At 46.8% G+C, this 12,482-nt stretch overlaps 1 protein-coding gene and 1 long non-coding RNA gene across 14 annotated transcripts in view; one reads left to right on the forward strand and one right to left on the reverse strand.

The window, feature by feature from the left end:
* The window catches only part of LOC309811077, a 74,259-nt gene that overhangs the window by 58,464 nt on the left and 3,313 nt on the right, over nt 1-12,482 (forward strand). Inside the window, exon 4 of the long non-coding RNA XR_014295100.1 lies at nt 5,257-5,513. This is a non-coding gene — a long non-coding RNA (uncharacterized lncRNA). The remainder of the gene's footprint in view (nt 1-5,256; nt 5,514-12,482) is intronic.
* The window catches only part of SORBS1 (sorbin and SH3 domain containing 1), a 243,181-nt gene that overhangs the window by 7,605 nt on the left and 223,094 nt on the right, over nt 1-12,482 (reverse strand). For 8 of the 13 annotated variants that reach the window (XM_082633406.1, XM_082633409.1, XM_082633415.1 and 5 more), the window contains one exon: nt 1,361-1,419. In XM_082633406.1, coding sequence (XP_082489532.1) covers nt 1,361-1,419 — 59 coding nt within the window. Of the gene's footprint in view, nt 1-1,360; nt 1,552-2,127; nt 2,188-12,482 lie in introns of all 13 variants that reach the window. The other 5 variants (XM_082633413.1, XM_082633405.1, XM_082633410.1 and 2 more) reach the window with 2 other exon arrangements.

Consider the following 12,482-nt stretch of genomic DNA (forward strand, 5'->3'; position numbering starts at 1 on the left):
TGCTTAAGCCTCTGCATCCTAAGAACAACTCCCCCGTCTCTGCTACTCCCTGAACCTACAGCCTCCCGGTGGCCCGCTCCGCCCACTCACCATCGCACCGACTCATCAGCCCTCTGTAACACAGGGTCTGCCTGCAGCAGCGCCGTCATTGCAGAGGTCACCAACGATTGCTCCAGGTGCCACCTGGAGGACATTTCTCATTTCCTATCCTCCTCGGCCTCTCTGAAGCAGGGGCACCACTGGCCGCACACTGCTTGCTCTGTGGCACACAAGTGAGTGCTCCTAGACCCTCGCCTGTGTCTCCGGCTGTCTCCTTTGCTGGCTGCTACTCTGTTGCCTTAAAAGTTGGTTCCCCAAGGATCTATCCTCAGTTCTCTTCTCCCTTTCTCCCTATCTCCTCGGGGAATCTTATATTCTTACATAATCTTATATTCTTCCATGCACCAGAGGCCCACTCTTTCCTAGCTCAGGCCCTCACCACTTTTTTGCTGTATTCGTATCTCCAAACCACTATCTTTGTCCTTTGTCTCTGAAATCCACCCTCCACTCTGTTGACTGATGTATCTACCTAAAACGAAATCCAATTAATGTTTTTTTTTTTTTTTTCTGGCCACGCTGCGTGCCTTGCAGGATCTTAGTTTCCCGACCAGGGAACTCCCAGTATGGTCCTGATTTTAAAAACCTTCAGTGGCTCCTGAGTGAATGCAGACTAAAATCCAAATTTATTTCAGTTGCATTCTGGATTCTACAGTCTGGTCCTAACCTGCTCCTTGAGCTTTGTCTCCATTCCCTCCATGAACTGCACACCATGGCCACAGGGGTTTTTGGATGTTCTCCAAACACACTACCTACTCCGGGCCTTTGCACATGTGGTTTTCTCAGCTGAGAAGACCTTTTACCTCCCTGCTCTAGCTCTCAAATCCGATTTGTCTTTCAATGCTTATTCCAGAACCCCCTTCCTCTGTGAATGGAGTTTACTCCTTTGTGCTTAGAACATAGATATCCAATACTTTTTTTTTTTTTTAAATGAATGGATCAACCCTATTCATTCCTCTCCAGTCAGAATTAACACTCCTTCCTCTACGCTATCACAGCACTAGGAATGAGACCAGTCAGTGCAGCTCCCAGTTGCCCTATATGGCAGTTAATTCTTTACCTCTCTCCCCCAAGAGTCCGTGACCTCCTTTATTTACCTACCACCTATTTTCACGTTGGCTGATGGGAAACAGTCTTAACTAGAAACACTCAGAGAAGCTGGGAGTGACTGGTTCATTCCCCCAAATGGTCAGTCAGTGACCCACTTCCTAAGCCCAACGGTCTACTGAGAACTCGAGAACTGAGGTTCGCCAAGTGTACTTACAAATCCTGGGAGGTTTGACTCCTGTCTGGGGTGACTCTTCGCTGCTGGGCTTGAGGTTGCTGAGAAATGATTAGAGATGATTTATTGTCAGAAGGGGATACCTTGTGATGAAAGTCAAGGGGATGAGAAACAGTGCTGCAGTAATGAACAGATTTTTCGGCAATGTTTATGATCTCATTGCAAACTGCTTCCTGTGGTGGCCCCGAGATATCCAGAAACCCCCATAAAACAGTCAACATGGGGACAAAAAAAAAGAAAGAGAGGAAGAGATGTAACATTCCAGACGAAGCACATAAGTCCAGGAAAACAACAGAGTTGAAGATCCAGGTTAAAAAAATAGATATTCCAGTAGTGGAGTGCAGGAGGGATCCAGGCGTAAGCATGGAAAAAACAGGTAAGATACAGAAGAATTTGGGATTTAGTATGAATATTAAAAAAAAAAAAGGCAGCATAAAAGCCTGTAATTAGTGAGTAACTTACAAATGGAATAATTTCAGGATAGAAATGCAAGTATGTATCCCCAATCATGCACTAATATATTAATTTAATCCCACATGTAGGCAGAGTAGAAATATGGTCTCTAAATTCCTCTGCTTTTTTTTTTTTTGAGGGGAGAGGGTGGCCTAACATCTCTCTCTACTACAATAGCCATATAATTCTTGTAAATAATGGCTCTGTGAGTTAACCAGGCATTACTCCAGTCTAGACTCTACAAATCAGGAAGAATTCTCTTTAGAAAAGCTAGTCTTATTCAACAGGCATCTTACCACATAGCTCTTTTCAGATTCTGTGAGATCAGGTCCTGCGCTCAATGAATGATGAGAAGGCTGTGATCACCAAGCAAATTATAAGGGAGACATTTTAGCAGATGTCACATTGGAAAGGATTCAAAATAAAAGTGTGAGCAAATACACATACCACACCATCACATTCAATGACACCGGATACTCGTGGCCTATGGCCACCGAGTTTCCAAGACAACACGGTGGGTGCAGAGGAGAAAATGCAATGTACAGAGTTAGAAGCAAGGATCCAGGCAATGAAATGAGCAGTTGGGAACATGGCTGCAGTGAGGTGAGAATGAACAACACAGGGACCCCAGATTGGCAGGGAAGAGACACAGAAGGGCTACCTTAAGGAACAGTTATGTCCCTCTGTAACCACACACGTTGGTCCCCTTGCTGTCAGCTGGCAAGCATCTATGGAAGGGCTGCTGTACCAAAAGCCAGTTCCACTTATTTTGACTGGGAACCACCTCTGGCAGAGCAGGCTCATAAAAGTATCAGGTATGCCATTTTCCCTGGCAACACTTTTGAAAAACTCCTTGGCAATATGTGATGTATCAAGTGAGACTGTTCCCCAGGAAAAACCTGCACATGATACACTCCAGCTAAGTATGCGAGCGATGAGTTCTGGTATCTCACGGGGCAAAGCTTGCTTCCAGAAACAGGATGGTGTGTCCTGACACAGTGGTAGAAATGAAACTATCACTCGTCACTCACCAGCTTAGGCCCCACCTGCTGACATGGAAATAAGGTGCAATCATGGCCAAGAGGACCTGTCTTTTAAGTAAGGGTCCTATAGCACAGGCCAGGCCTTCACTGGAAGAATGTCTGGAATTATTTATCCCAGAGAGGATTCAAATCCAAGCTCTAAGAAGTCTCCCTAAATGAATATTTGAAGAGCCATCCTTGGAGAAACCCTCCAGGTAACGTGCAATAATAGTGATGAGTCACAGCAACTCCAGGGCCTTCTCGAAGAGCACTCAGATCTTTAGTGTGTGACCCACTTGTTTCACAGGGAGGCCCAGAGAGGGTGAGGGCCTCCCCTGAGGTCACCCGGCAAGTTAGTGGTAGACCTGCCTCCTGGATTCACCTACTGTCCTGCTGGACCTTCTCTTTCATCCTCGGACCATTTCCCTCATTATTAAGTGTGCTCACTGACATTATTTTCAATGAGTCCCACAGAAACCCTAGAGACAGGCAGGACAGGGTTTATCATCCTGTTTTCATTTAAAGCCCAGGAAGCGGATGCTCAGAGGGATTTAGTGCATTCCCCAATGTCACAGAGCTAGCAAGAGGTAACACTGCCCCACCACACCATCCCTTCCTGTTCATCTCCGCTGTAAATTCTCATCCATTAGCACTCCCTGCAGGACCAGCTTTCATCCCAGCCATCACTTCTATATTCTCATCCTTTTGGAAAACCTTTTCAAGTTCTCCAAACTGCAATCTCTTAAACCAGCGCCCTTGGACTCGGGGAGAAGAGACAGAACTGCAAGGTTTCTGCTCTTTAGAAGACATCTCAGGACCCGCGGGCCTTTGCTACGTGACTGGGAGCTGACCTTGTGTGGCCCCGCTCACTGCCCATCCAGCCTCTAGATCAAGGCTTCTGCATAACAAAGGAAAATAATGACACTCCCAAGCATCTACTATATGGGCTTCTATGTGGCAGCACTGAGTGGGTGATACCTACAGGCAGATTTTGACTTGATAGGAGGTAAAACTTTCTAAACGTGAGAGCTGTCCAACAGAAGGGACTGCCTCGAGAGGAAGTGAGTTGTCAGTCCCAGCAGCTGTTCAAGCTGAGGCTGTGTTGACTATTGCTAGATGGGATACTGTAGCGCACTGCTGCTCAAACTCTAATGTATGTCAGATTCACCTGGGATCCTGTTAAAATGCAGATTCTCATATTGACACATCTGGGATGTATCCTAAGACTGTTCATTTCTATTTGGTGGTGCCCATGCTGCTGGTCCACAGACCAACTTTGGGGAGCAAGGCTGAAGAGCACCTCAGTTATCCAACACTGAGATTCTTTAGCTACAGTGTGCCAAGACTGGTGGGTCTGGCTCACCTCATGAAAATAAAAGTTCTCATAAAGAGCCAAAATATTTCCAAACTCCACCTGGTGGCCTAACAACCTCAGGTCAAGTGCAGTACAAAGAGAGGATGCAGACTATTTATTGACATGACCTCTAGTTTACCGAAACCCCATAGCATCTTTCAAATCAACTTTAATCCTAAAGGAGTGACTGGAATCAATCATCTAGCAAATATTTCACACTTAAATTTAAAAGAGGTTTGGTGAATCAGCTATATTAAGAACCACCTGATATTTTACTATCCCTTTTTTTTTTTTTTTTGGCTGAGCCGTGCAGCATGAGGGATCCTAGTTCCCTCAAACCCATGCCCCCTGCATTGGGAGCTCCGCCTCTTAACCACTGGAACACCAGGGAGGTCCCACTGTCCCTTTCTTTTGTAAATAATTTTTTTTTTAAAGTCGCTTTTAAAGCACATATAGGGGGGCTTCCCTGGTGGCGCAGTGGTTGAGAATCCGCCTGCTAATGCAGGGGACACGGGTTTGAGCCCTGGTCTGGGAGGATCCCACATGCTGCAGAGCAACTAGGCCCGTGAGCCACAACTACTGAGCCTGCGCGTCTGGAGCCTGTGCTCCGCAACAAGAGAGGCCGCGATAGTGAGAGGCCTGCGCACCGCGATGAAGAGTGGCCCCCGCTTGCCACAACTAGAGAAAGCCCTCGCACAGAAACAAAGGCCCAACACAGCAAAAATAAATTAATTAATAAACTCCTACCCCCAACATCTTAAAAAAAAGTGCACATATAGGTCCATTACCTCACATGACTTTTATATTCACCCTTTGACTTGGGGAGGGCAGCAAAGGAAATTTTAAGGCTCATGGAATTCTGAAGATTTTCATAAGGTGGCAAAGCCACCACTGAGTACTGAACCTCTCAGGTCCTAGTCGCCATACACCACCTCCCTCTTGGCTCGTGATGGGATAGCTGGGGTAAGGATGATAGCAACACCCAGCTTCTGCCTCTTCTGAAAACAGGCGCTGTAACTTTTCTTGAATACTTTTTCTTTGTGTAAAAGGTCCAGTGTGCAGTAATGGATATCATCCAATCATTAACTCAAGAATCCACAGTTCTGAAAAGGGATCCTGACCCAGCTAATACCCTCCTTGGACTCAGGTCATATGCACACCAGAGGATGATCATCACCACAGCCTTCACATCTAGACAAACTTAACATCTAGTACAAACTCAACTCATCCCCGAGAGGTCACCTGGTTGCTTACTTAACGTCTGTGGAATAAATGAAGAAGGCAAGAAAAATATTTATCCTGTTAGGTAAGATTCAGTTTCTCCCTATTTGAAATGCATTCCTTAGATTTAAGCCAAACATCTCAGATAGCGGAAATGTAAACCAGTTTTTTTTGGGGGGGAGTGGGGTGGGTAGAGTGGGGTGGGTACAGCATGTGGACCTTTGGTGGAGATGGAAACCACTGATATCCATTACAGGGACTCGCCCTTCACTTTGAAGGCTGTTTACCTTCAGACATTTTTTCCCTCTGGGTGTATATTTTTTCTTTCTCTGGTCCCACTTTCTAACCATATACAGCTTTATATATCTCTTCCTCTGAACTTATGCTATCCAATATGGTAGCCAGTAGCCACATGTATCTACTCAACACTTGATATGGGGCCAGTATCAGCTGTGCCATAAGTGTAAAATTATTTACACTTTTTACAAAATTATTTTTTACAAAATTATTTCCCAAACTTAGTATAAAATGTAAAATAGCTCAACAATTATCCTGATTATATATTAAAATGATACTATTTTAGATATGTTTGGTTAAATCAAATATACTACTAAAATTAATTTCACTTACTCCATTTTACTACCAGAAAATTTTAAATTACATACGTGACTCACGTTATATTTCTGCTGGCCAGGGATGCTGCTAAACCCTCCCAGGTCTTAGTGTACACCCTTCTTTAAGCCTAAAAGTGGACAAAGTTCTAACCAGGACCTCAGCCAGGGCTGGGGATAAAGGGACTATTATCTCATGCTAAGTACATTTCCGACCTTGGAAATACATTCCAGTTTTTCACATGTTTAGAAAAACAGCCACCAGCACCCCCTGCCCCGCCCCACTGCACTGCCTTCCCGGATCAACAGTAAGCAGGTGATAGATAGTTGCTGATCCAGAAACAGCTTTTCTTCCATATTTGCACACAGAAACACAAGTCGGCCCTCTTGGCCTGGAGCTTTTGTTCCATTCTTCCGAGTGAGCAGCCCTTCATGTGTCCTTGCTCTGTGGCCCTGTTGCCTTTCTACCTTCAGTTCACAGCGGTCCCTCAGATATCTGACCCTGCATCCCTGGGGCTGTTAATCCTTCTGGATCCACAAAAAACACCTGGTGCTCCTATGAGTTATTAAGCAGTCTCTTCCAGCTCTGGGCGTGTGCCAAAGCCTTGAAGCCCAGAATAAAATGTCCCCAGGCTAGAGGCCATCAGGAAGTCCTGGAGATGTGGACAGGGCAGAGGACTCCACCTCCACGTGGCCCCGAGCCCCTCTAGAAGTGGCACGAGTCTCTGCTCTCCCAACCCGCGTGCGTCTCTCAGAGGTGGCGTGCCTCCACTCATCCCATACCCCGAATCTCCTCTCCTCAGACCTCACCTCTCTGGTGACCCATACTGGCCTCCCAGGGGACACTGGACTGAGACGGAGGAAACTGGGTTCCAGGACAGGGTGTCACAGTAATTTATTGATTTTTGAGCAAAATGCTTAACTTCTTTGGATTTCAAGTTCTTAGGGAAATAAGAGGCTTGGGCATGATTTACATAAACATCTTTTTTGGCTCTAAAGTTCTAATGTAGTAATTAGACTGTGCTCGTCCTGTGAATTGAGAACCAGGGCTGGGCAAGGCTGACCTGGCTTAAGGGGACAGCACTCCACTCACTGCCCACTGGAGATGGGGTGGAGGGCAGCTTTGACTGTCGCCTCCGGGTGCCTGGAGAGCTCACGTCTGGCAGTGTGGGAGGCGGGGAGCTACCCGGATGGTGGAGGGAGGGGGCAGCTCCTGGAAGACCACAGGCAAACTCTGCCAGAGGAGCTGGAAGACCTGAAAGACTTAGGCTCCGGGCTTTCGGCTCTAGGAAACCTCCACGGGTCCCGCAGAACAGTCTGACTCCACTGAGTTTTCCACTTGCATTTATTAAGAAAAAGATCCCAGCTTACGTATAAAACTAACGACCACCCATTAGTTCAATTGCTTTACCACCTAGACTCAACCTCCTTGCAGATCAGTCCACAGACAACACATGGGCGTTGTTGTAACGTGAATCTGATGACAGCACTAAACTTACACGCTCAGCCTTCTCACAGTCTGTGGTGGGGTATGTTCCTTTCCCAAAACAATCAGACGAGTGATGGCAAATATGTATCCAAGTATGAAGGAACCAAAAGCTTTCCAAGAGGATGCCTTTGTACTCGAGGTGAGAGAGAATAACGAGAAGCACTGATTTACAGAGTGCAAATTCTAAATGTTCTAAATTCTGGATTTTACTTTTACCAAAGTAAAGGAATTCTTCCACCTTCTACTTTCTTCTGTCCCCCAACCCCACCTTCCTCTCTTAGGTGGAATGGAGTAAGGAGGATAAGATAAGCTACTTTTGTTTCTTTTCCCTGTCAGCAAGTATTTATCGAGTCCCAGCTACTTGCTCTGTGCCAGGTGCGTTCCTCTCCAGGAATCCGCATTGATCCTCATAATAACTCAATGAGGCGATCAATATTTACCTCATCTTACAAAACTAAGACCCAACATGTCAGAGTTGGGAACTGAAGCGCCAGGATTTGAACCCCATTCTCTCTGACTCCAAGTTTCCTGCCCTCCCAGCACACCCTGACCTGCCAGGCTGCGCTCTGCCAGAGGGGGAGACATCAGAATAGCTGAGGGAGGTGCCCATCAAGAGACCACCTTTAAGTCGCCCCGTACTCTGCAGCTGGCATGAGCGTTTCTACTGCAATCCTCCATTTCTCCTAACACCTTTGTAGGGGCGGACACTGCAACTGCAGGTCTTAGTTCCCTGCGCCTCAGGTGTTGAGCGCATACCTGCTGATCATTTTTCTAAGAACTGCAGCCAATGTCTCTCCATCCTGTACATTGTTGAACACCCTCTGTATATATTTAGAGATTTCCCTTCTGAGTGAGTCAAAGGAAAATGTTTCCCCTTATTAGGTGGGTATTTTAACATTTTTAATTGTCTTTTTGTTCTTGTAAGTTGCATCACAAGCTTTCCCTTCTACTTCTGATTTCCACGCTCAGAGGGCCTATGCCTTTGCTCTTACCTTTCTGGGAACTAACCTAGTTTCCATGCGGTAAGGGATGTTCCCTCTTGAGTTCACCGAAGCACATCTTCCTGTCGTCTTTCCCTCTTTCCTCTCCTTTCTCTAAGGCTGTAGTTTGTTCTTATGCTTCTCGGATGCTTTGAAGACACAGAGCTTTCCTGAATACTTTTATTTAAACGTGATGCCCTCAGATTTTACCGTTTGATTGGCTTTCTCTTTAGGACCCAAACTGACATCACACAGGTTTTGTCACTTTTCTCAGGCCTCAGTGCTGTCATTGTAAAAGTAGAATAGACTGGGGGTTCGTAACCTGGGCGGGGGGTGGTCTGTGGTCTCCTAGGGAGCTCTCAGAATGATTCAGATGTGAATCTCCTCAAACGTTATGCAAAATTGTGCGTGTGCCACCCTCTTTCCCAAACAACTGGCCTAGAGTCCTCAGCTAACCTCAGATTCTCCAAGGTTCTGTGATCCAGAAAAAGTTATGAGTCACTGGAGTAGATGATATTTAAAGATTCTTTTAAATTCAGAAATTCTGTGAGGATCTCTCACTCAATTGTAGGAGCTCTTAACAACAGAGTCTGGATGCCAGTCTGCAAACAGTGCTTCTATCTTGGGGAAAGCTCAGAAAATACTTGATGATGCTAATGGTGATTTCCAAGATGATATTCCCCTTCACTTCCTTGACCAATTGTCCTAAACCTTCTTGGCCAAAATTTACACGCAACAAGATCCAAGAACTTAGTTGATAATTCTGAACTCTTGGGCATTTTGAATGTGTTTGTACATATGTCTTTGTCCAATTGGTTAAGTTGTCCCTCAAAAAACAAAAGGTAAAGCTTTTATTTTTCTGTTGTGAAAGTCCACAGGTCTATCATAAATTCTGTATTTGTTCTTCTCTCTCCTTGTAACTGAAATTCACAGGATTTTTAGCTAATCATAGAATATCAAAGCTAACAGGAAGTTATCTTTGTCTGAATCTTTTGTTTATGGATGAGGAAGCTGCCAGAGAAAGGAAGTGATTCACCCAAAGACACACAGCAGGCTCATGGCAAAGCGGGAGCTAGAGCCCAGGAATCCTGACCTTCAGTGCAGCACCCTTCCCAACGATCCTGGCTTCCCCTAAACACTCCCTACCTCTCATTCACCCCTTTCTGCTGTTCAGAGAACACCCACCTAAAAACACGAGCAACCAACCCAATGTCACATCAGCTTGGGTCCTACAAAGGAGTGAAAAGTCAAACCCTTTCACAATGAAGTGCTCGCACAGCTGCAGAGGTGGGGGCAGTGGGATGGGCTGGACAGGTGACGCAGGAGAAGGAAATCAGCAAAGCAGGGACTAACACCGATTAGGGAATGCTGATGAGCAATTAGCAAGGGTTACAGGACTTGAGGAAGACGACCAGACACGTTGTGAGAAGGTGCTGATCAGTATCCACATGAGGCACCAATCAGCCCTCCAAGCTCGGCTCCCAGCCCCTTCTATCCACCTGCGGAAGCATCAATGAAACCAGGACTCCCCTCCTTCAAGTTCCTACCCCTGGGGCTTGGCTGGGCTATTTGCTTGCCTTGAATGCCGCCCTCCTGCTGTTCATCTGTCATAAAACTCCCAGTTCTTTAAGCCCCAGATCAAAAGCCGCTTTTCTCTTAAAGTCTTTCCATCTTCCTCTTCCTGCTACTTATTATTTCTTCCCATCTTGAACTCTCAGAGTGAACTGTTTGTGACCCTCCTTCCCTGTCTGCGTTATAATTGTGAACATGTCTTATTTCCCCAGTGGAGCTCATACACTCCTTTAGTTGGGGTCAGTCATATTGTATTGTTTCTTTCACTCAAAAAATATTCATTGAGTGCCTTCCATATCTCAGGGGTTCTGGACCCTTATGCTCTAATGGTGACAGACAAACAAAGGGACAAATACAATAGAGCTGATAAGTGCCCCCTTAGGTCAGGTGCAGGGGGCTGTGAAAGCACAAAGTCCAGCACTTAATCTAGTCTTGCAGGGGGAGGGAAAAGTTGTCAGGAAAGGCTTCCTGGAAGGAGTAACATCTAAGTGGAAAAGTGAAGGACAGGTGGGAATTTCCCAGACATACAAAGCAGGGGAGGATTTGGAAGCTGAGGCTGGCTCGCTGTCTAAAGGGCCAGATCACATGGGGCCTTCATCCTAAGCCCACGAAGGAGGAGAGACTTTCCTGAGAGCAAAGGGGAGCCCCTGACAATGTTCATTCCTCTGTGCCTCTTGCAGCATTTAGCACAGTGCCTGGAACATCCTAGATGCTTGAATGGAAGAGGCAATGGTCATAACATTTTCCAATGTCTTTCCATGCTCTCAGGTTAAATTCCCTCAACTTATGGGTCAGATACTCAACCTAGCTTCTCAACAGTGATAACAAAATTGAACTACTGGTTTAGCACCGCACAGCAAGGACAAGAGTGGCTGGCAATTCTCCTGATAACACAAACTGGTCTGGAATGCATGTATTCAAATAAGTGACACAGCCTGAGATCACATCTTGTGACTGGATCACCAGAGAACATCTGTCATTCGAGCCCTTCCCATCGTTAGCTCTGTCATCCAAAGAGGCCCTCAAGAGGCAGAAAGCTTCTTTTGCAGGACCTCATTTCCCGGGTTGCCATCCTGCTCCCAGTGCCAGGAGGGGAAGGCAACGGGGCTTGGGAGGGAGTGTGTGGGCAGGAGCCCTTTTCACACAACCCCCAGCTCTCAACAGGGAGCGAGCCCGGTGCCGGGGAGAAGGCGCTTGTGCTGGGAGAGCAGGAGGAAGGGAGGGGACAGGAAGTGGTGCACTTGGGGTCTGGAAGCCCACCAAGAAAGGCAAATCAGTTTTCAACAAGCCTGGCTTTCTGTGTTGCCAGCCCCCTCCTCTCCTTGTTAGGAAGCGGGAAGCGAGTAACTCTAATCTCACCCGAGCGCCATGCGCACTTCCTGTGCACACTGGGTCCTGGCGTCAGGCCGCAGTGACTCACTGCTGACCATAACGAGGCCTCCAGGCCCCATGCGCTGACTTAGAACATTTACAGAATTGTTCCTGTGTTGAGACATTCACTTCTTTTCAACCAGCCACTTCACCCCCCTCCCCGCCAGCGAACTATCCTTTCCTTGACTGGACACACCCTTCTTTCCTCACAGAACACCCCTTCCAGGAACACCTGCTCCCGGGCCAGGTAAAACCCTCCCCAGGTATTTGCTTTCCTCAGGCCCACACAATCCACTTTAGGGAGGCTTCCCACATGCCAGGCACCACACCCACCTCATTTAATCCTTACACTGCCCTGCGAGGGAGGGACAAGTTCCACTCGTACTTTGCATAGGAGAAGACCAGTGGGGAGGCTAAGCCTGATTATTTATCATTCCCACACTGTCCTTCCCCGCAGCAATGATGTCCCACTCCCTGCCACAGGCTGGGGCTGCAGATCTGGCCTCACCTGTGCTTTAGGCCGCTGGGCTCCTGCAGCCGCCAAGCACACCTCTACTGCTGTGTCCGCCAGTCTCACGGAAACATAAGGCTCCTCAAGGGCAGAGATGAGATGACCCCTGTATCCTGCCCAGAGGCTGGTGTCTACAGGCCTTGAATCAATTATTTGTTGAATGAGTAAATGACACTTTAAAGGGAAACTGGGATTGCAGGTCTGAGGATCAAGCATAGTCTATCATGGGCATAAATGATTTGGAGACATCTTCAAGAATTCTATCTGGTTCGAAGAACATTCTAGAATGTTCTCAGTTCCAGAAGCAGCTCTCCATCACCCAAAGCGGATAGCTTCCATTTGTAAAGTGCTGACATGTTCCGTTCCCAGCCCCTGTGCTTAGCACTTTACATACATCACTTCGTGGAATCCTCTCAACCAGACTGAGGTAGGTGTCAATCTCCATTTTATGGATGAGGAAACTGAAGCTCAGAGAGGGGAAGTAACTCACTCCCAAGTCACTGGACAGTAGAGGTGACCA

Source organism: Mesoplodon mirus, assembly GCF_964341445.2.
Source record: "Mesoplodon mirus genome assembly, chromosome: 2".
NCBI lineage: Eukaryota > Metazoa > Chordata > Mammalia > Artiodactyla > Ziphiidae > Mesoplodon > Mesoplodon mirus.